This window comes from Echinococcus granulosus (assembly GCF_000524195.1).
Source record: "Echinococcus granulosus chromosome Unknown EG_S00303, whole genome shotgun sequence".
NCBI lineage: Eukaryota > Metazoa > Platyhelminthes > Cestoda > Cyclophyllidea > Taeniidae > Echinococcus > Echinococcus granulosus.
In genome coordinates, this window is record NW_020170683.1 from 1 (window position 1) to 19,858 (window position 19,858).

The window sequence follows — 19,858 nt, forward strand, 5'->3', positions numbered from 1 at the left end:
TTCTTGTTGCACTAAGCCCCTCCGATTTTATACTGCCCCCAGCCCTAACAAATGTGGCTCAAAACTTGGTAGTCACAAAGTGGCATTGCATATGTATTTCACCTCTGTCCTAGCCAACGATCAGTCTGTTTTGAGCTTGCCACTTCTTGTATGCTATGCTTTTGCTTAATGTGCACAAGTTTGTTAAGAATGCAGCATGGTCTTTTTGTCGTGATTTTGAAAATTGGACTAGCAATTTTACTTGTCTTTGTGTTGTGGCTTTCGTTTCAGTCAAATATGTATATGACTTGTCGCTGTGCCTGCATTTTAGCTTACTAATTAGTATGTCTGGTACGTTAAAGTGGTGGAATACTAGGACAGCTGCTTTTGCTTTAACAAAAAATCTTCTAATTTTGCGTCTCATGTGCCTTCGAGTCCTTTTTTGCAAATGCTTTTCATTGCATTCTCACCACCTATCTCACGCAGAGCGCAACTTCGTTCCCGTCGAATTTAATGGGCTTTGCTGGACCCTCCCTGATCGTTATTCTGACCTCACGTCAGTCGGGAGTGGGGCGTTTGGGGTCGTATGGTGAGACTTCTTCTTCCCTTAAAGTCCTTTTTTTCTTCAAGGTGTCTATTAGTGCATTCGGCTTCATTTTAGCTCTGCAAAAGACAACCTTTTACAGCGCATGGTGGCTATAAAACGTATTGATAAACCATTCGACACACTCGAAGATGCCAAACGTACTTATCGTGAATTGGCTATCATGGCGCATATGGATCATGAGAACGTGAGTTCCGTCCCCACTAAAATTATTTATTAACAAACAGAGCTTATTTAAACACCTCCCAGTTGTAGGTCCACATGCAATCCACTAAACGCTTAAAATCGTCCAAGCAGTGGTAATTTCCTATCCTTTACCTGTGGCCTTACTATAAGTCATAAGTGAAGCTGGCGTTTAAATGACGATGGAGACTTTTGCGAAAACTGGCACCCAGTGTGGATCATTTCGTGTTACATGGTCAGCGTACGCCGTTGGTTAGAAGGGATGCACCATCATTCTGTCCAACGTAGCGCTTGTTTACCTGCATTCACATTGTCGAGGAGATTGGAGAGTTTAGTTTCTGGATTGTGTCCTCACCTATCGTGCCTATTTATAGCCTACTGGATGTATAAGGCTGGATTTCATCATGCTGTGGAGTTGCTTCATCAAGCATAAACGCCTGGTTTCAATGAGTTGAAGGAGAATAATGAGCATGTAAACACTGGAAGGTACTGGAAAGAAATAGGTGTGTATTTTCTCATTCAAACATTGGAAAGATGAACACAGGAGAAATGCGCTAATTCTGCCATGCCATCTTGAAAAAAGAGGGTTATATTTGTGATGTGGCACTCCTTGATGTCGATTGTGGAGCATCACTGGCAGCTGACATAAGTGGCAGTAAGCTATTGTAATCACGCCTGTCAGCCGTTCTCTTATTAGAGCCAAATCAAAAAAGGGAGTGTGGTACTAAGCGTGAGTGTTTTGCGATGGAGGACCCAAAGGGAAATCGGTCTCCACTGCCCAGATTCATTATCCTTTTGAGATGACACTAGTTGTTATTTTATTTGTTGTTCAAAGAAGAAGAAGAGTAGAGTGATGCTTGGAGTAAGAGAGTTTTGTACCTCCTCTGTTTCCTTCAACGTGGTTTGGTGGAGTTAGCTGTTGTAAGGTAATAGAATATGCGTGTCACACATTTGTGTTGCATGCAAATAAAAGGAAATGAATTGGAGTGTGGAGGAAGTAGGCTGCGGTATTTGGTTCTCCTCTGAGGCTATGGGGTAGTGGTCGTGTTAAGGACAGCGTCATTCTGAAGGTATCTATGCCTTCAGCTCTTCTTTGCTCGCTGGTGTTCTATCATTATCTGGAATGTCTGGATGCAGACAAATGCACCGACACTGAGTTCTCGCATAGACGGCTGTGGAGAAGCACGGTCTCACCTCGCATAGTTGGGCACGGTTCTCGTCATTGATCCAGCCGTTTTGCTAAAAAGTGGTCGTTAGAGCATGTTAGAACCGTCCAAGCAGGTGGACTTTCCTTCGACACTTCAAGACTGCACCCCAATGTTTGGTTATGCCTCACTCAAGATGGTGATCACTTTTTTTCTTTTAGAAACCCCTTTATCGGTGAAAAGATTCATTAACACAGGCGTTCTAGGATTTGATATTTGTAGTCAAGTAATTCCTCTTCAAGAGGTGCTAGATTTGCGAACTGGACAATAGGTAGTCAGGAGAATGTAGTGCATTTATTAGGGTGAGCAACTTTGTCAGGAGAAAGACGTGGGGTGGCTGAAGCGTCCCGAGACTTCCGTGAAGACGAAAGAAGACATAATACTCTGGCAGACTATGTACTGTCGAAATAGGGAAGAGCTTGGGGCTGCTGGCATGGCACAAGGTGCAGGGCTCACTGGCGCAGCCTCCTAGATATCCGTGACCAAAACCGAGGATTGAACAAACAAATAATGCATTGCAGTGGCATTATATGATTAACATTCTTCGTTCCTATCTCCATTTTACAAAAGCCTTTGTTTTGGCGTTAGGTCGTAACTCTGGTGGACGCATTTACGCCACAAGCAACATTGGAAAGTTTCAACGAAATGTAAGTACCATTTGTGCAGAAGTCATGTTTTTTTTAAGAATGAGTTTGCTTTGCAAAGTGCACACTCCTAGCTTTCCTCCCTCTATATTTTCCCTTTAGTTTTTTTGTAATGCCTCTGATGGCAGGTGATTTGGCGGAGGTTTTAAAGCATCAAGTCCTCGATGACGACCAAATAACCTTCCTGGTGTACCAAATTCTTCGAGCTCTCAAGGTTTTTTTCCTTTGTGATCAATTTTTGCCTCCAAGGTTACTTGTTTGCATTTCTTTGACATCTGCCGCACTAATCTTGACTGACTCTTCCAAAATGTAGGGGAAGCGTCGTCTAAGCAACCCAAAATCAGTGTTTGCATTAGGGATAGGATTCATGGGCATTAGACCACACTGTCGAGGAAGAAGTTGAGACAGGCGAGACTGAGGAGTCCGAGTAGTTGAGTACATGGCTAACAGGATATGTATTAGGTCGCCGCATGCCTTTATTGCCCCTTAAGTGTTGAATGAGGAGCCCTCCGCAGCCCTCCTGATACGCCCATCGTAACACGATTCGTGCCGCATTGCCCACCTCCTCCATGTGTACAGACACTGGAATAACAATGCGGACCCATCCACCAGAGCACACAGGTCAGCACAGCTTCACATAACCTCCTCGCAGCATCGTCCCCATTCCTATGCTCCTCAGTCTCCTGCATGGCGTCCATTCAGCTGTCATTGGCGAAGTGAAGGTGTCACTTGCACGCATACTTCATTGGATCATCTTGGAGACGCTGTTGACAGCTGCTTTTGGACGCTTCCCGATTGCTCTAGTGGCACGTCGTCACCTCTGTTGTTGATTACCATGCCACAGCGAAGGAGGTGGAAGTAGAGGTAGAGGTGGTTGGCACTGCAGACGTGGCATTGCATGGACGGTGCCTTTGTGTGAAGTACCCACAGACTCGACTATCCACAGTGGACATCGTTTTCTGTGGCGTTAAGCTTTAATCGCTTGCCAGGTAAGTCAGGGTGTTTCTCCTTCTGGATCGCGACTACTTGACACTGGCACTGATGCGGCGGTCTGATTCATCTCGAAAGCATGATCCATAACGAGCCATACACGTGTGAGGGATGTATTGAGAGTATACAGAAGGCAAGAGAATCCATAAATAGCACAATGGGAGCTTACACCGTGGAGGCTGGCGAACTCGCACATCTGAATACACAGCTGAAAGAGGTGGCGAGTCACTCCGTGTGTGCACGCACATTTACCTAACTTTGAGGATTTGGTTGGAAGGGACCTTCGTGATGGCGTAACCGGTGAATTGGTGAACAGCAAGGTGGTTTTTACCGCTAAAATGTTAGGGACTATGTGTTTTCCTTATAAATTCTCCAGTACATGCATGGCGCGAGCATTATTCATCGAGATCTGAAGCCCAAGAACATAGCTGTGGATGAGGACTGCAATCTACGAATCCTGGACTTTGGATTGGCTCGTCCGGTGAATGAGAACATGTCCAGTTATGTGGTAACGCGATGGTATCGAGCACCTGAACTCATCGCCAATTGGATAAACTACAACGACACAGGTGAGTATTTTAGACACACCTATTAATGTCATCTAACCGTGTTGTTTTTTCCAGTTGACGTCTGGTCGGTGGCATGCATTCTGGTAGAGATGAAGATTCGCAGACCCCTATTCCGTGGTGATAATCCCATGCAGCAACTTGGAGAAATTCTTGCTGTGGTTGGCCTGCCAGATGAAGGATTTCGACGGAAGATTAGTAGCGATAGTGTAAGTGGCTGCATGGACTCGCCACTCGTACCCTTTCCTGGTTGGCCAAAACCGGGCGACCTTGGCAAGCACGTTAAGTGGACGTTCGTGGTAATGTTGGTTCCTTTGTAGGCTAGGGCATTCATTAAGACCCTAAACCTCCCACCAAGACGTGATCTTAAGGAGGTCTTTCCGTGGGCATCAGACGTGTGTAAGTTTAGCTCGCCAAAGGCGACTTAAAATAGGCCTCTTGAGTAGTGAGGACTTTGCATTGTGTGGTAATGCTTAAAATAGCGCACAAAGTTAATGCTTGCCTCAATGACACGTTGGGGTTCTGTGACGTGAGCAAGACCAATGCATTACCATGCCAACTGTGGGCATGGCAGGTTTGGTGCAAGATGTCTATGTTTTTGTCTTCTAGTGTTAGACCTCCTCTCGAAGATGCTTGTTCTTGATCCGGATCGTCGATTGAGGGCATCAGAAGCCTTGGCACATCCATTCTTTGCTGAATATCACGATGCAAATGATGAACAGGAGGGCACACCGTTGGAGGATGAACTTATTTCATCCAACTCCTTGACCATTGATCAGTGGAAAGGTAAACGATTACTTCTAGACCACCTCATGGTACTTGCCGCCGATGGGTGTCGTATGTAGGTTGGCCACCAGTATTAGAGGGGCAATGCCCCGCATTACGAGCAGAATGCATGATTGGAGCGGACAAATCGTACCACACCTACCCCAATTTTCGTATTGACACGGATTCTTAGAGTACCAATGAGGCGCTTGATAAAACCCCGACAGCGTAGTCCCTAAGCGGAATGCGGTTCGCCACTTTGTATAAAACATTTGAATGGCCCGATAAAGGCAACTTTGTCCGATTTCAGAAGCAACCTGGAACTTCCTACGCAATTACAGGCCCAGGAATCCGCCGTCAGCACCAAATCAAGCCGAGAGGGATTAGGCAATGCACCACTTGAACAACTCAAAGAGCTTCTAGGTGTGGATATTCGTGTTGAAAGTGCGAATGTCGCCTGCCCGGCCACCGTACTTGTCCTTGTCCTTGCATTGAAACACAAATAGAATCAAATATTTAAGGTTCTGCCTAGGTGTTTTGGTGCGTAAAACAGGAATCCATTTCCCAACCTAGTGTACGACCTCCCGTTGTTTGGAGAAACCCATCAGGAGAGTAACAATTTATTTGACATGGGTAAGCGGAATATTCTTCAGTCTATCGCAGAAGGGCCATTTTGATCTGCTCGCGGGCGGCTTGCATTGCCTTAAAGGAAGCAAATGTACCATTTGGAAGGGAGCGTACGCAAGAAACGGAAACAGAACGAAAGGTAGCACTTCAAAGGCTGTGGGTGGCATACCTGTGTAACCGTTTGTTCACTAAGGGATGTTTCTTCGGGTTTGATTCCGACCCGCGAAGCCAGCGCAGCAGAGTCATATTCCATGATTATCCTAACATGACAACTCCTATTTTCAACAGCAAAGTTACCCTTCGTCGCACAGTTCATCCACAGCCAGGTAGATGAGTTCGAGGTTATCAAGAAGAGTTTTCTTCTCCAAGTTACCTCGCAGAATTTGTGTGATTGAGTCATGCAAGCAGGTGAGGGCATTCATAAGCATAAGCTAAAGCGCAGGGGAATCATAAAACTGGCGACAAACCTCGTTTTCGTTAACATCGCCGATTATGTAGAAGTAGATATCCGAGGTCGTGCGATGAACACAAGTAGTCCCCTCAAAGAGGGTGATTTCAGCTTCAAAGTGGAAACAGCATGCCAATCTTACCATAAGCACTTTTGCTGGTCTTTGAAAACAACTTCTTCTCAAAATCCAATTGTGCCTTCAAGGATGGAAATGTGTTATCGTAATACTATCTGTGGGTAAAAAAGGTGTACTTCCAAACCTTGACAATTATCCGCTTCCCTTCATTGTCCAGAATCAAAATCGCCTTAACAGCATAAAGAGATAGATCCTAGAGGATGATGAGGGGGGAAGGCGGGCGAACCTTTAACGCTGTCATAACGCCGTAAAGTCCGCTAGCGACCTGACATATTAAAACGAGGTAATTGTGAATAAGTGACGGGTAAGTGCATCCGCAAATCTTGCTTCACACAATCTAGCAAAATTCCCTTGGGGCAGAAGTCCAAAGTACCAAGGAATCGAAAAGGCAATATCCTTAATGAAAAGGTGGGCACAAAAGGTGGGAGCAGACGGAAGGCTCCCAATTCAGTATACTTGTATTAAAGGTACATTTAAATACAAATTGTGGGTAAGAAAGCTCGAAGTACTAAACAGCATGACGGAGCAGCCAACAAGAAAGAAGAGGAATTCCGAAACATACCCAATGCAGACCGCGGTGCCCCACTGCTGTCATGGTCGAATAAGTGAAGAATGCCCAAATCTAGCCAGTTTTCTTGTTCCAGGAGCAAAAACAAAATGTGGGGAAAATTCCTCACCTGTTGTGGAGTTCTCTTCTAAAGAACCACTAAGTTCCCATCGAACACAGGTACATCATGCTGCACATTCGCTGCCTGCTCCCCACATTTCCACCTTCAATAGCTAAAACATTGCCACCTTCTTTGCAACTTCCATAACGCCCACTTTCTGCAAACCCTAATAATACAGAGGCTGACAACAGATTAGAGTAATATGGGAGGCATTTGTCGGAGATTTGGACCTTTCCACTTTCCTGTCACGTCGATGCCATTCGTTTTATACGAATTGAGGTAATATGTGCGATACACTCACCAGTCTCCTCATTTTTGCATTTGTTCAAACTAACTTTATGTGCAGCAAAACCTATCATCCTACTGCCCTTTACCCGCGGTGTTTGGTCGTTCTCTTCACGAGTGTTGGGGCAGTCGGTCTCTCTGAGGGTTCCATTTGCCCTTTACTGCAGGTGTCGCTCTACTGGGTCTTTTTCGGGAACTGCCTTGTCCAAGTTAACTCTGTTTGCCTTGCAGTAACTACTTCGTGCCGTAAAACACCTTACCGCCCATTTAAAGAAATTCAATATTGGTCTCACTCGTCAATATTTTATGTGACTCAGTGTTAATGTTATGGCCACTTTTTTTCTGCTTTCCATTACCTACCCCTATTTGGGTGCGTGTCTTTCAATATTGCACCTCTCCAGAGTTCCATGTTTTAGGGAAAGGTCGTAGATCTCTATTCGTAGTATTACATCAGTTTACTTCCTTAGTTTCGCCCATGATTTTCCCTCTGTTTACAATGTGTGGTTTGCTGTGCCTTTGCTGTTTTTAGGCTTTTTGAATCCCTCCCAGTCATGCCCGATGTAAATGGTACGTGGATCGCCAAATTTGTGCATGCATACACTTGTCTCCTGTGGCCTTCTACCGGATTTTCCTTTTGCTTTCATATTACCCACGCACTAACTTTCCGAACCGATGCTTGGTGGGATCTACACTATGTTTCGTTTCTACTTTAAGAGCGACAGTTTGTCCCTGTTGAAATAAACCAGCTGCGGTGGGATCTGCCGGACCGCTACCCCCGTTAATGTCGCCGGTCAGGGTAGCTTTGGAACTGTAAGGTAATTTTTAAACTTCACAAATATGATTATTAAGTGCTTGCCCTTCCAAACATGTGTGTCCAATGCTTACATTACAGCTCCGCGTTCGACAAGTACTTACAGAGAGAGGTGGCCATTAAGAAGTTGGATCGGCCTTTCGAGAATGCAGAGTTCGCTAAGCGCACTTACCGTGAGCTGGCCATTCTGGCTCAAATGGATCATGAAAACGTGCGTCTTTGTTTCCTTCCTACCGATTTTTGTTCCCCGGAGTAATGGTCACTATTTGTTGCTTCCTTTGTGAAGGTTATTTGCCTCATCGATGCATTTACTCCGCAAACCTCCTTGGAGACTTTTGAAGACGTGTACGTATCATGCCTATTCTCCCTTCCGCTATTCACTTGTTTGCTTTTCTACTTTTCCTTCCTATTGCAATAAATAGGGTGTCATTGGGAGTATTAGAGGGTGCCAGAATTTTTACCACAGTCGGTAAGCTTACTTGCAATGTTGGTTTTTTGGAGGAAGGAATTAAATGTTTAATTTTCCCAATATCTTGCCCTCGTGGTTTAGTATGGGCGGTGTCGTTTACTTCCCACCTAGCCGTTATGGCATATGGTTTAGCTTTATTTATAAAATAGTCAAACAGGTTTGTCCGATCAGTTGTAAACAAAACCACAGATAATGTAAGGTATTCTGTTAGTTGGAGTGTCGTCTTTGCGATTTATCATCCCTTTTCATCATCTCGTGCCACCGAGACACAGGTTAGATGCGAATTCGGCTTTTCAGACAATGCCTATTTCCCTTGAGCCTCAGAACAACTTAGATCTGGTTGTCTCCGTTTCCTGTCAACTTTTCATCTCCACCTTTCCATTTCGCGTGTGCTTATCTAGTACTGCCCCACCATCTGCAAGTCCTGCAGGCATTTTAAGGAGGCGCCTGACTGTTTGGGACCGAGTTTAACTGCGTAGGGCAGGCAACTTCGAACCACAATGATTGGGTTGAACTGGCTTGTCTGGTGAGAGGGAAGTGGGAGATATTCCAACGAGCGTTGCTACAGCGATGAAGAAGCGTCTAAGCCTGCCATTGATCTTTGAAACCCCATTCACTCACTCAGTCTGTCTTGTCTGGACACTGTTCTACTGTTTAATGCACCTTAGTTAACTTTTATGCGTTGTCCAAAAGACGAGTGACGAGTAGGACACGTGTGCCTTCATTTCGGCATTACGACCTGTCACCATATAAGTGGGATGCTTTTTGTTGGCAGCCACTGCAGATTAGAATGTCATTTGGGATGAGAGTGAGGGCGTGCCTCTCACCTCGTGAAAGTGCATAAAGTGCTTCTTGGCCTTTGGACTTGCTCTAGGTGGTCTTTGACCTGATGGCGGTTTGAAGTTATTTGGAGGTGAGAGGGTGGAGTTGGAGTAGTTTCTCCCGCATCAACTTTATTCATTTTTGTAATTCAAGCCAAGAAAGGAGTGATCTGGGGACGTAGAAACTAACTTGTGTGAAGCCTTTTGGAAACGTGGTTGTTGCGTCCTCCTGTGAAAAGCATCATTGATGATGATGATGAGTGGGACTTTCTGACGCGTTCATGCCTTTCGTTCAGTTCTCTAACATGGCGGCACTAAAGAGTGTACTGGCCTTGAACTCCTAATAAATACGTTGCCTTCATGGAGGGTTATCATCGGGTTTGTGTCCTCTTCAATACTTTCTCTGCTAGGCTTTAATGGAGGTACAAATTATCTGCCTTTCATGTGCAATAGACAATGATGCATTGAGAAGTCATAGGGTGGGAAGTGGCCATTCTCCTCCTCACTCACTGGAGTTATTTCAAATGATTCATTGTTTTTGCGTTGGTGGTGTGTGTCCTCCCCAGTTTTGGTAGTTCTACCGAGTGACGAGTTGAGCAAAGTCATTGCCTTAGGTGTCATGTGAGGAAACACTTGATTTGGCTGGGCGATAGGGTAAATTGATAGACACTGTCGTCAAAGTGACCATAGGAAGTGCAAAAATGGCCTTGTGTTATTTGCACACACAATGATGCACAGTGATGTGGATGCTTATCGTTTAGATACCTTGTCACACCCCTGATGGATGCCGACCTGGGTGCTATTGTGGCTCAGCAGGTGCTCACTGACGATCAGATCTGCTTCCTCGCATACCAGATGCTGCGCGCGCTGAAGGTAACTTGAGTGCTTATACTGGAGGCGTTTTTAAGTGAAAATGGAACTTTGTTGACTTCGTTGTCTTTGCACACTTAAGTACTACCTGTAAATGTCGATAAAGAAAGAGTTGCCATCACAGCTGAAGCATTCATGAGGGTGGTCTGCTTCACTTTATCGACGGTGCTTACCTGCAGAGGACTCATGTGGAGGTCCGAAGAGGTTGGTCTCAGTAGGGTTGAGGTCTGAGCGGTGAGCGGTTGGCAGTGCTTGTCAGTGCAGAAACTGAGGAAGTTCTGACCTTCCCACTCATTCCATCACTTCGTTCTTCTTTGCCGGTCAAATCGTAAACCCCTGCTGCTAGCCAAACTGCCCTAACAAATCATGTTCACTGTTTGCGGAAAATGATTCGTCCTTTGTGCAGTTTTATGGCTGGCAGACATGCAGGATATGACGTCGCACATACTGAATTGACCGTTTGCAGGAATGACTACCTTGGGCTGTGGGCTGGGAACAGAAGCACCACAGTCGAGAGTGGCACTGATAGGCACATGACCCTCTCTCGATCCCCACCATTCAAATGTCCTATGACTGACTGGTTAAACACCCCATAGCATGTTCTTGAGGATACGGGCACCAAGGGTATTCGATCTTGGATCTTAATGGTCAGCAGAATTGGTTCATTGCCAAAGCCTACATCCCATATTGGCAAACGGTGGTCAGGTTGACCTCGGACTGCATTTGTCTCAGCTATTGCGTGGAGTAATGGAACAAACTTGGCATTTACCACTGCATATAGCCCCACCACAGTAGTGCTATTCTATGGGTGTAGAATTGGGAGTCCCGCTTTGACTAGGCATCTTCTCGTACAACTGCAAGTATCCAGATTGGTCTCGTGGTTTCTTTATTATATTTTTTCTTCTCTGTAGTACATGCATGGTGCCCATATAATCCACCGTGACCTGAAACCCTCCAACATCGGAGTAAACTCCGATGTGGAACTGCGTATAATCGACTTCGGTTTGGCGCGGCAAAAGAGTCATCTTATGACGGGCTACGTGGTTACTCGGTGGTACCGAGCGCCTGAAGTTATGCTTAATTGGATGCATTACAACGACTCAGGTAGGATTGAGGTTTTTTGTTCGTTCCACATGCGTGTAATTTGCGAGACCTGGTAGCTTGATTGCATAGAATTTGCGTTTGGTGGGACCGAACTAACCACATGGGAAGAGCTGTGGCATGTGGTGCCTACTCGATTAATTCGAAAGGCTGCCTCAGTAGTGCAGCTAGGAGGTGTATCTTTTACGTCACAGTTTTGTGAAGAGGGGTAAGCTGAACTACTTGTCTTCAGCGTTAGCTTTTGTAGGCTAGGTGAATTATGGGACCTGGTTGGATATGCTAAGTATCTACCACCTATTCATCATCGCATTAGAATGGACTTCTCATGTCTCTGTCTGCTACTCTTTAAAAGCTGTTACTCACCAGCCCACCGAGGTCTTTTTTTTATAAAAGGCACTAGTGTGGTGGTTTGGAGCGTGAAACAATCGCACCATAGGTTACTATAAGCCATCTGTTTATCTTTTTTGTCAAGTCTAAACTCTCGGCATGTGTTTACGTTGTAGAGGCGCCCTTACCAGTCTTAACATTTCCATTCGTAGGTTTTTTTGGCTTTGAGGACAAATTAGTTTGTTTTTTGCCACTTGCTCCATTTCCTAGATAATGTTGAAGGATGGACGGCGAGAGGGTGAGAAGGTGGGGGGAAGGGGGGGCGAATTCGAAAAAAGGTGAACAAATTGGGGAGACCTATGGGCTTTTTTTCTGTCAACATAGGCGTCGTGTTCTCGTTCGCCTAACTTCTTCATATCCTTCGTTCAAGTCTCTTCAGGAAAGGAGGAGTGGTTGGTTTACCCGAGGTTGTACTTTAACATCAATAACCTTGCAAGGATCCCGTGGTTGATAAAAGGACAGATTTTTTCTCCCGTCCAACTTTCTAGTTAAACAGCACTTTTCGCACACCGCTAAACGGTGTTTGGGGGTGACAATTTAGACAATTTGTGGGGGCTTTTTGAAATGGAAAATTTATTTGCGCCCATCTTCTTGCCTCATTGCATGAGTTATTGCCAAATGTTGGCCTTACATCGGTGCCCTGTCTTTCGCCTCTGCTGTCTTACATTGTCCCATTTTCCTCAAAATCTCTCATTCCCCATTTTAGTGGCTTAAGTGTGTGAAGAAGAAATGGTGGCTCCTCTTGGGGCGTTGGAAGTGGGATTTTGGGTTTTTTTTTCTGTTCTGCTTGAAGGTCAACTCGGAGCAAGGTGACGTTTACCTGGAGGCCGTTGACAGACCGGCCTAACTCGCCTGACAACATAGTTGTGGCCATTTGATCTAAAAGGGGAGGCCATGCAAACGACATTATTGCAAAGCCTTGTCTTTAACCACCCTCCAGGGTGGCTGAAATCTTCCTTGTCAGAGGTGAAAAGAATCACTTTTGGCTCGAAGATCCTTCAAGTTAGTCAATAATGCGTTTCACTTGTTGTGCGCCTACGGACATGGTTGTGAAGTGCCTTCAATGCGATTGGACAGACGTCATTTCATTTATTGCAAAATCACAGAGAGTAGTAGGTGGTGTCGGTAAATCCGCATTGTTTGATGCCTCCCGTAATTGCTTTTCTTTCTGTCGTAGCACCTGACTGCTCATTGGTCGGTCGAGACCCAGTCGCGGCCACTAATGGAAGGCAGATTTTACAAATTTACTGGCGGGATTGCTTCCGTTCTCCCTTTATCCACTTTATTTTTTGTCGAGTAATAAGGTATTGTGGAATGCGTCTAAAGAGCTTTGCCTCCGAAATATTGTTTTGCTTTGTTACATTTTTCTACACGGGTGGTCAACTATTGCACATCTCCACTACGAAAAGGAGTGTGACGAATTTCCATGTTCCAATGCACAAATTGAACTAGTTCATTTTCATTTAATCACATTTCAAAGCTTTGCAGTAAGAGTATAGCTAATAACAGCGAATGTCCTCCACTTCCCTATAAGGCAGTAGTCATTTTTGTTGGAAGCTTTGTTTTTGGGTCGAGAGCTTTCAATTCGCATCCCTCTCACCGGTTTTATCCACCCCTCAAGTCGATGTGTGGTCAGTGGCGTGCATTTTGGTGGAACTGAAAACGCGCCAGCCTCTCTTCCGTGGGCTGAACCACATCGATCAGGTGAAGCAGATCATGAGCATCGTGGGCGCTCCGGACGAAGAATTGATGCAGAAAATTACCAGTAGCAGTGTAAGGCGTCTTCTCCGCTTGTCTCCAGCCCGCTTTTATTGCTTTGATTTGGTATTATTGTTCTTCCCTCAATAGGCACGGGAATTTATTGAGAAACTCAACTATACCAGCAAGAAGGATCTCAAAGATGCGTTTCCGTGGGCTTCGCCTGTTTGTGAGTCATTGATTTTTCTTTGTGGCTGCCTTGGCAACGGTGAATCCGACTTCTTGCCTCCTTCCTTTCCTTGTCCCTCAACTTTGCGGGAACGGGTTTCTTTGACTCACTTGCGCGAATCGTTTAAGCCTACTTTATTGGTTTGAAAATTTCGCTTGTCCCTTTGTGGAAGTCGAGTTTGATTGCTGAAAAGTAGGCTTTCAAATGGACTTAGTTTCCTAGGTTGGGTTGGTGTTGGAGGAAGAAAAGCACACGCATTGTGATTGATGCCTGTAAATCACTAGCTACTCAAATCTGCAATAGTTGGATGTGGATGCTTCGATGGCCACGGACATGTGGGTGTGTAGTTAATAGAAGGGAAGGGATTCGTACTTTCTTGGTGCCCGTTTGGGTGCGCTAAGTGCTTTGCTTCGAGGCCGCTGCCAGACGACCGCGTGCATGGCGAGTTGAAAGCCGGCGATTGCATGTAAGTGAAAGAGGCTGCAAAAGTGGACTACACAGATCATGCACTTGGCAGAGGCGTTTGATGCTCACTCTGTGGCGTTTGTTTACTGAATTTGGGTAAGTAAATGCTAAGGGTTTGCGTCTTTGTCTCAGCGAATAGGAGCGTGTATAATTCAATCGTTGTTGATTAACTCGACGGTTTTGGGGTAATCAAGTCGTGCGAAATCGTTTCATTCTTCACAGACGGAATCGACTGCACAAGTGTGGAGTAATCTGGCATCCTGCAATTAGCTGATGTTGGGGTTCATGTGGGTTGATGGCATGTTTCGTGTTTCGACTTCCGGTTGTTGAGTGCGTTGATGTTACCTCCATTGGCGTGTAGTGCTGGACCTCCTCTCGAAGATGCTCGTTCTGGATCCGGATCGGCGTCTGACAGCAGCACAGGCTCTGGCACATCCATACTTCGCGGAATATCACAACGAGAGTGATGAGCCTGTAGGAGAACCACTGGAAGACGATCTGATAGATTCCGACAACCTCACCATGGAGGAGTGGAAAGGTTTGTGGAGTTGGTGGCACATCTCTAATGTACTTATTGCGGTTGATCTTTGCAGAAGCTACATGGAATCTGCTGCAAAATTTTAAGCCGAAGTTGACCTCCCTCCGACCGACAGACGCGTACTCGCCAATCAACGCGTGATGGTTGGGCGCCTTCCCCTGACCGCCTGTTTCTAGTTCTCTGTCTGTGTTGTAATTGTAGCGCCTGTCTTGCAAAGTGACACCTCTTCGTTTGTTCTCTCACTCACTCCTCGTTCCTTTATTATCAAGTCATTCGATATGAAAGCCGTTTCTAATCGACAAATACAAATAGCATTGCATTCATTTGGAAGATTTAGTTTTTATCTGGTTAGAAGGAGGTGTGGGGGTGTGTTTCTGCATGTACTTTGAGCGCTGACCCGAGCTACTGGTGTCATTTACTGACCTACCTGCTGTGTGATGGAGGACGTGGGGTCTTCAGTCTCCGCGATTTGAACGAAGGCAGCAGGGCTGAAGGGAGGGATCAAGGTGCCGGGTTCTCAGCCCTTCTCCATGCTGTTAATGGATCCCTCACATGGATATGGCTCATTATGACACTCACCGTGGCCACAGCTGGCTGGAAGAGGTGCTTTACGCATGAGGGGGTCAAGGTGTGTTTTTGCCTTAATGCAAGTGCAGCGGTAGGGTTCCCTGACTCACAAGACACATGGTCAAAGCGCTAATGATGTTGCAATGGGCGGTTTGGATGGAGGGTCGTTTGGGTCCTCGACTCACCTTTTCGGGTAGTTTTGATACCCACTTTGCTAGAAATGACTGAATCTACGGTTCTTCCACCCACCCAACAAGTGACATGGTCAGCCAAATCATTCAGCTCGTATCACCTCTGGCATAAATGTGAAAGCATCCCATTTTGGAAAACGCTTTTGGAATGACAAATGGGCAGATCGTGCCAACCTCGTGACTGAGTGGACGCCATCAAATGTCAAGGTGGAGGCTGACATTGGCCCCTCATATAACCTTGCTTATCCACGATTTCCCATTTGTTACACCTTCATGATTGCATAAATAATAGTTTGCCTTTGACATCATCCACACTGAAAGCATCTTCAGGAACGTGCTTGAGATCCCAGTTATGGAGATTGCTCTTCCTTGGATAGGAGTAGCAACGTTCACGTGGTGAGAGTAGTCACTTACTATTTGTTTATCTACGTGCTGAACAGTGGGAGCGTTTGAGTGCCCGCAAGTTGCAATTCCTCCTCGTCATGACCATTGGTCCTTCCTAGTAGCCCGATGGCACTTCTGTGCTCGTGTTGTATACTTCCACAGTGCTCTGATTTGCCGTGACTTTGGGGACGATGGGGGCAGTGCATAAGCTTGTCGTTTTCCTAATTCCTTACATGGATGGTCGCTTTTAAATCGTGTTTGCTTATCACCGCATTTCGCCCCTATTCAGTGCGTAAGTGTTTAAGAGGCCATGGCTCAAGTAGCGCCTGAGAGACTCTTGAGGCATGCAATGCGTTGGTTGCTTACTTACTATCGGTCACGTTAGGGAGGCCAATTTGCGTCTCCGCCATCACACACTCGCCAGGTGGGTTGGGTTCCCAGTCATGCCAGTACCTTTAGCTCTGCTTCAAGTTCCAGAGCACGGGAAGTTAACGGTGAGGGTGATGCGCTTGTTGTTTGTTTAGCGTTCGGTCTTGCTAAAGAGCCACTTCCACCTAGACGTCGTACCTCACCAGATGGTCTGGTCATCAGGCTATGCCAGTAGCCCTATCACCTGTATGTCGAGTATGTGTATTCTCTCGAGGTATTGTGCCTTCTTCTTCTGCTTTCGGGAAAGTCTGGCGTTGCACTGATGAGATTAGATGGATGGTATAAACTCCATTAGCTCCAGAGCAGACATTTTGATTGAAGTAAATGACGGCATTCATGAAGTGCAGCAAACATTATCTGCCAACCGCTAGGAACGAAGCTGCATATTTGTCAAATTGAGCAATATCGAATTGGATCTACACTATTTGTCTTTCCTAGCAAGTACACTGTTTTTCTGCCTTTATCCATAATTTTTATTGGCTAAATTCCGTCTTAGTCTCTGTAACAAGTACTTGAAACACTAGCTTACAAAAGCCATGTTTTACAATATATGTACACTGACTTAAAATGGAGCAACTGACTCGCGGCGTCTGCTTTTCATTGGTGGACATCCGGCGGTAATTGCATGACCTCGTTGACCTTCAATGTTTTCCCAAACTTCAAGTCGGCACTCGTGATGCATTCACTTACTCTTCTCACTTGACTTAACACCTCACCGCAGAGGGGATTTCACTTTTACCTGAGATGCTTCCCCCCCTCCAGTTATTTTGGACTGTCGGTTTGTGCATCTTTTCTCGAGTAGGTTAACAAACACTACACCCAGCTTTTTCTTGCAACACCTTTACCTATTCCATGCTGAATATTCTCCTTGTTATTGCACCCACTTCGCCCCTAGTCCATTTTGTTGTTGGTAAGGTCGAAATACGTTTTCCTCTAATGCGTTGAGTGAGTGAGATATTTCTTATTTCGTGTTTTGTTGATTTCGAATGTGGTTGGCATTGCCTTCGCTCCTGCTTTGCGTTACCGCCAAGACTCGGTCCTTTTTGCTACTGAACGTGCATGCACTGGCCCCGTAGCTTCATTTAAGAGGGGGAGACGTGTTTATTAGAAGTGAGGCGATTTGAATTTCCCCTACTCTTGAAATAGATGTGAGAAGTAGTTCAATAAGAATAGCACCTTTTAGCATCTTCTGGAGCTCATAGGAGATATGGCTGGTGTAGTTCTCGTGCTTGGCACACCCTTTTCTTCAGTAGATTTTAATTTTGCAATAGGTGACATGCCCTTCAGTTGGACCTGGGCCTCTGCATTGGTAATTACTAGATATGCGCAAACTCGGATAAGCAAAGCCTTAGAAGAAACTTGACCCTCACGTCCAAATTTCCCGTTCTACTGACATGACACTGACGCCTTCACTACCAGGTTAACTGATATGACCACTGTTGAAAAGTTGAAAAGTGCAAACCATTGTCTGCTTCTTTCATCCCCAATCAATTTGTTTGGAGCACGACTTCTTGCTGCCAGTTGTATAATGTGTCTATAAAGGTCAGGGAACGGTAGTGACAAGGCATCCAACATGTTCGGTCTGCACATTGAGAGGATTTTTGTTCTGTGGCAGTCAATGGCGGAGAATTTGACCCAAGTCAAGATCACTAGTTGGGGTCGTTTTGCCAACCCTTGGTCGACGTGGGAGGACACTCGTTTGCGCGCTGGTTTTGTCCTCGGTTTCACCGCCGGGGATGTTGACTGTTCTCCTTCGCCTTCTGATCTTCGGCTCGCCTGCCATTTGCCCATCTATCGACCCAAATTCGAGGCGAAGGGTGATGGGGTGCGTCTTACCTGGCTTGGACACTCATCTGTGCTAGTCTACGTCGATGGTGTTCGTGTGCTCTGCGACCCCGTCTTCTCGGAGCGCTGCTCTGCTTCACAGTACATTGGTCCGCGCAGATACCGACCTCCTCCTTGCAAGGTAGGCCTCCTCAAGTGGAAGGTGGTGTTGCTAATACAGTGCTTTGTTGTGATGTGGTGTCTGAAAGTAGGTTCTTGACTAGGACAGAAATGGCTTGGAAACGAATAGCTTGACTCCATGGCACCGGGATATTATAGTTGGTGTCGACCACACTGTGCGTCATGCCTTGTTTGGTTTACCTGAATGCAGATGGATTGTGAGTAGGTGCTTTTTATTATTTGTCTTCTGGTGTATGCATGAGAACGCGGCACTCTAAATGCGGCTTCCGTTTTACTCTGTCAGAAGTTTGGAAAACCTTTTTTTTCTCAAAAATGTGCGCTACAGTGGTGTTGTTTGCTTCCTAACTTCGTCCGAAGGTATGGAGGACTAGTAACCCAGATGGTATTCATGTTCTTCCCTCCCACCATTGTGGAGGCCAAATCGCTGGAGGCTGGGAAGGATCATGCAATTTCTTGAATAGTTATTGTCAAAGCTGATTTTCTTAACTTTTGGACAGGCAATAGGTGACAAGTTAGGACAGGATGTTGTACCGTAGGCATTATTTATGCAAACAAAATGGTCGTGTAGAGTGCATAGACCTGGTGTGTTTGTATTTGTATATGTTACTGTGCCGGAGTAATCAGGGCACCGCAAACTGACCCCCTTGGCAGTGCATAGCATTAGGTCAACGATGTGAAATCCAGTTTCGCACCCATTCCTCCTCCTTTGAAATGGGTGGAGGTAGGCCATCTGCTGTGGATGAACGAGTCAGTGAGGCCTCACTGGCGAATGGACAAGGGAAATTCTCTAGTGGGCTGGCGGACATCCCAAACTTGAGTTCCGTTTAATGACATGGCGTGACAGGGTCCCTGTTGGCCGAATTAAGTGGACAATTTCTGGCAAAGACGGTGGATAATTGGTGAGGTTGGAGTACCTGAAACGTCTTCTTGTTGTGGAGATCCGGAGATGGTCCAAACGAAGGATTAGGCAGCATTGTGAAGGACGTTAAAGTCTGGTTTGTTCTTTTGCGAATGGTGAGAAAAGAACACGTTGGATTAAGTACAACCTGCATTTATTTTTGTTTCGCAGGATCTGGCTATGCTCATACACCCCGGCATACAGAGTTTTGTTACCATAACGTGCTTTACTTCGTTGTGGACTATGAGATTCGGGCCTTGGATGTGGCCGTGAGATGCAAAAGGTGGTGTTCATTCGAAGCAAGGTTCGGGCTGATGCTAAAGCGGAGAAAAGAAGGTGGTCATGACATTTAGAAGCATGAGGCGAAGAGGGGCGATGAGGCGATGTCATATCCTCCTCCCTCCCTTGCGCCCTAGGGTGTGGTATAATGTCTTCTCAGGATTGAGGACTTCTATTGCATAGTGGGAAGAGAGCAATGTTGTTACTTGTATGACCTTATGGATTAGGACGGCAGCCTGACTTCGCGTACAATGCGAGCTAAACACTGCATCGGGGAGCAAAACAATTCAAGTGAGGAGTCTTGTTTATTCCCTTCGTCGTGCTTCGGATGAATCAGTCAGGGTATCACGGCGGAAGAAACTGTGCAGCCGCATGAGAAAGGCGATCTTGCCGAGCAGCAATGCTGGTGTTCCGGCAGTAATTCTGTTCCATTTTCCTTCTTTCTGCGGTTTCGGTTTCTCTGGATCGGGAGGAGAATGGATGGAACTATCTTGGCAACGTGGTTAATTGAGTCAGCGCGCTTGGTATTTGACGGGTGTATTCAAACAAACGTCTTTTGCAGTGCAACTGGAGTTCAGTGTGTTAAATGAAGGCACAGTGGGAAGCAGGGAACGCAATTAGGAAAGGATGGGGGCTGACTCTGTCCGCTGTGGCGA

At 45.9% G+C, this 19,858-nt stretch overlaps 5 protein-coding genes across 5 annotated transcripts in view; 4 read left to right on the plus strand and 1 right to left on the minus strand. All coding sequences in view use genetic code 11, as the record gives it.

Moving 5' to 3' along the window:
- Positions 1–155: 155 nt before the first annotated feature.
- Positions 156–3,593, plus strand: EGR_10919 (Mitogen-activated protein kinase; the record flags this gene model as incomplete). The annotated part of the gene is made up of 6 exons (XM_024500168.1): positions 156–330; positions 466–568; positions 641–770; positions 2,560–2,618; positions 2,718–2,829; positions 3,420–3,593. 6 exons carry the CDS (start codon positions 156–158, stop codon positions 3,591–3,593), a joined length of 753 nt encoding a protein of 250 aa, XP_024345413.1.
- Positions 3,594–3,762: 169 nt separating this feature from the next.
- EGR_10920 (Mitogen-activated protein kinase) lies at positions 3,763–5,442 on the plus strand (the record flags this gene model as incomplete). The annotated part of the gene is made up of 6 exons (XM_024500169.1): positions 3,763–3,837; positions 3,982–4,174; positions 4,229–4,380; positions 4,492–4,570; positions 4,781–5,012; positions 5,247–5,442. 6 exons carry the CDS (start codon positions 3,763–3,765, stop codon positions 5,440–5,442), a joined length of 927 nt encoding a protein of 308 aa, XP_024345414.1.
- A 148-nt stretch (positions 5,443–5,590) lies between these two features.
- On the minus strand, positions 5,591–6,742 carry EGR_10921 (Coatomer subunit zeta-1; the record flags this gene model as incomplete). Its single annotated transcript, XM_024500170.1, has 8 exons — positions 5,591–5,638; positions 5,733–5,823; positions 5,861–5,994; positions 6,031–6,122; positions 6,154–6,238; positions 6,272–6,340; positions 6,374–6,412; positions 6,710–6,742. 8 exons carry the CDS (start codon positions 6,740–6,742, stop codon positions 5,591–5,593), a joined length of 591 nt encoding a protein of 196 aa, XP_024345415.1.
- Positions 6,743–7,099: 357 nt separating this feature from the next.
- On the plus strand, positions 7,100–14,630 carry EGR_10922 (Mitogen-activated protein kinase; the record flags this gene model as incomplete). The annotated part of the gene is made up of 10 exons (XM_024500171.1): positions 7,100–7,269; positions 7,847–7,915; positions 7,993–8,122; positions 8,198–8,256; positions 9,963–10,074; positions 10,983–11,227; positions 13,137–13,332; positions 13,408–13,486; positions 14,313–14,489; positions 14,545–14,630. The coding sequence occupies 10 exons, from the start codon at positions 7,100–7,102 to the stop codon at positions 14,628–14,630; spliced, it is 1,323 nt and encodes a 440-aa protein (XP_024345416.1).
- A 473-nt stretch (positions 14,631–15,103) lies between these two features.
- Positions 15,104–19,858, plus strand: part of EGR_10923 (N-acyl-phosphatidylethanolamine-hydrolyzing phospholipase D) — a gene marked incomplete at both ends in the record, with an annotated part of 6,144 nt that continues 1,389 nt past the window's right edge. Inside the window, 2 exons of the mRNA XM_024500172.1 lie at positions 15,104–15,117; positions 17,603–18,026. Coding sequence (XP_024345417.1) covers positions 15,104–15,117; positions 17,603–18,026 — 438 coding nt within the window. The remainder of the gene's footprint in view (positions 15,118–17,602; positions 18,027–19,858) is intronic.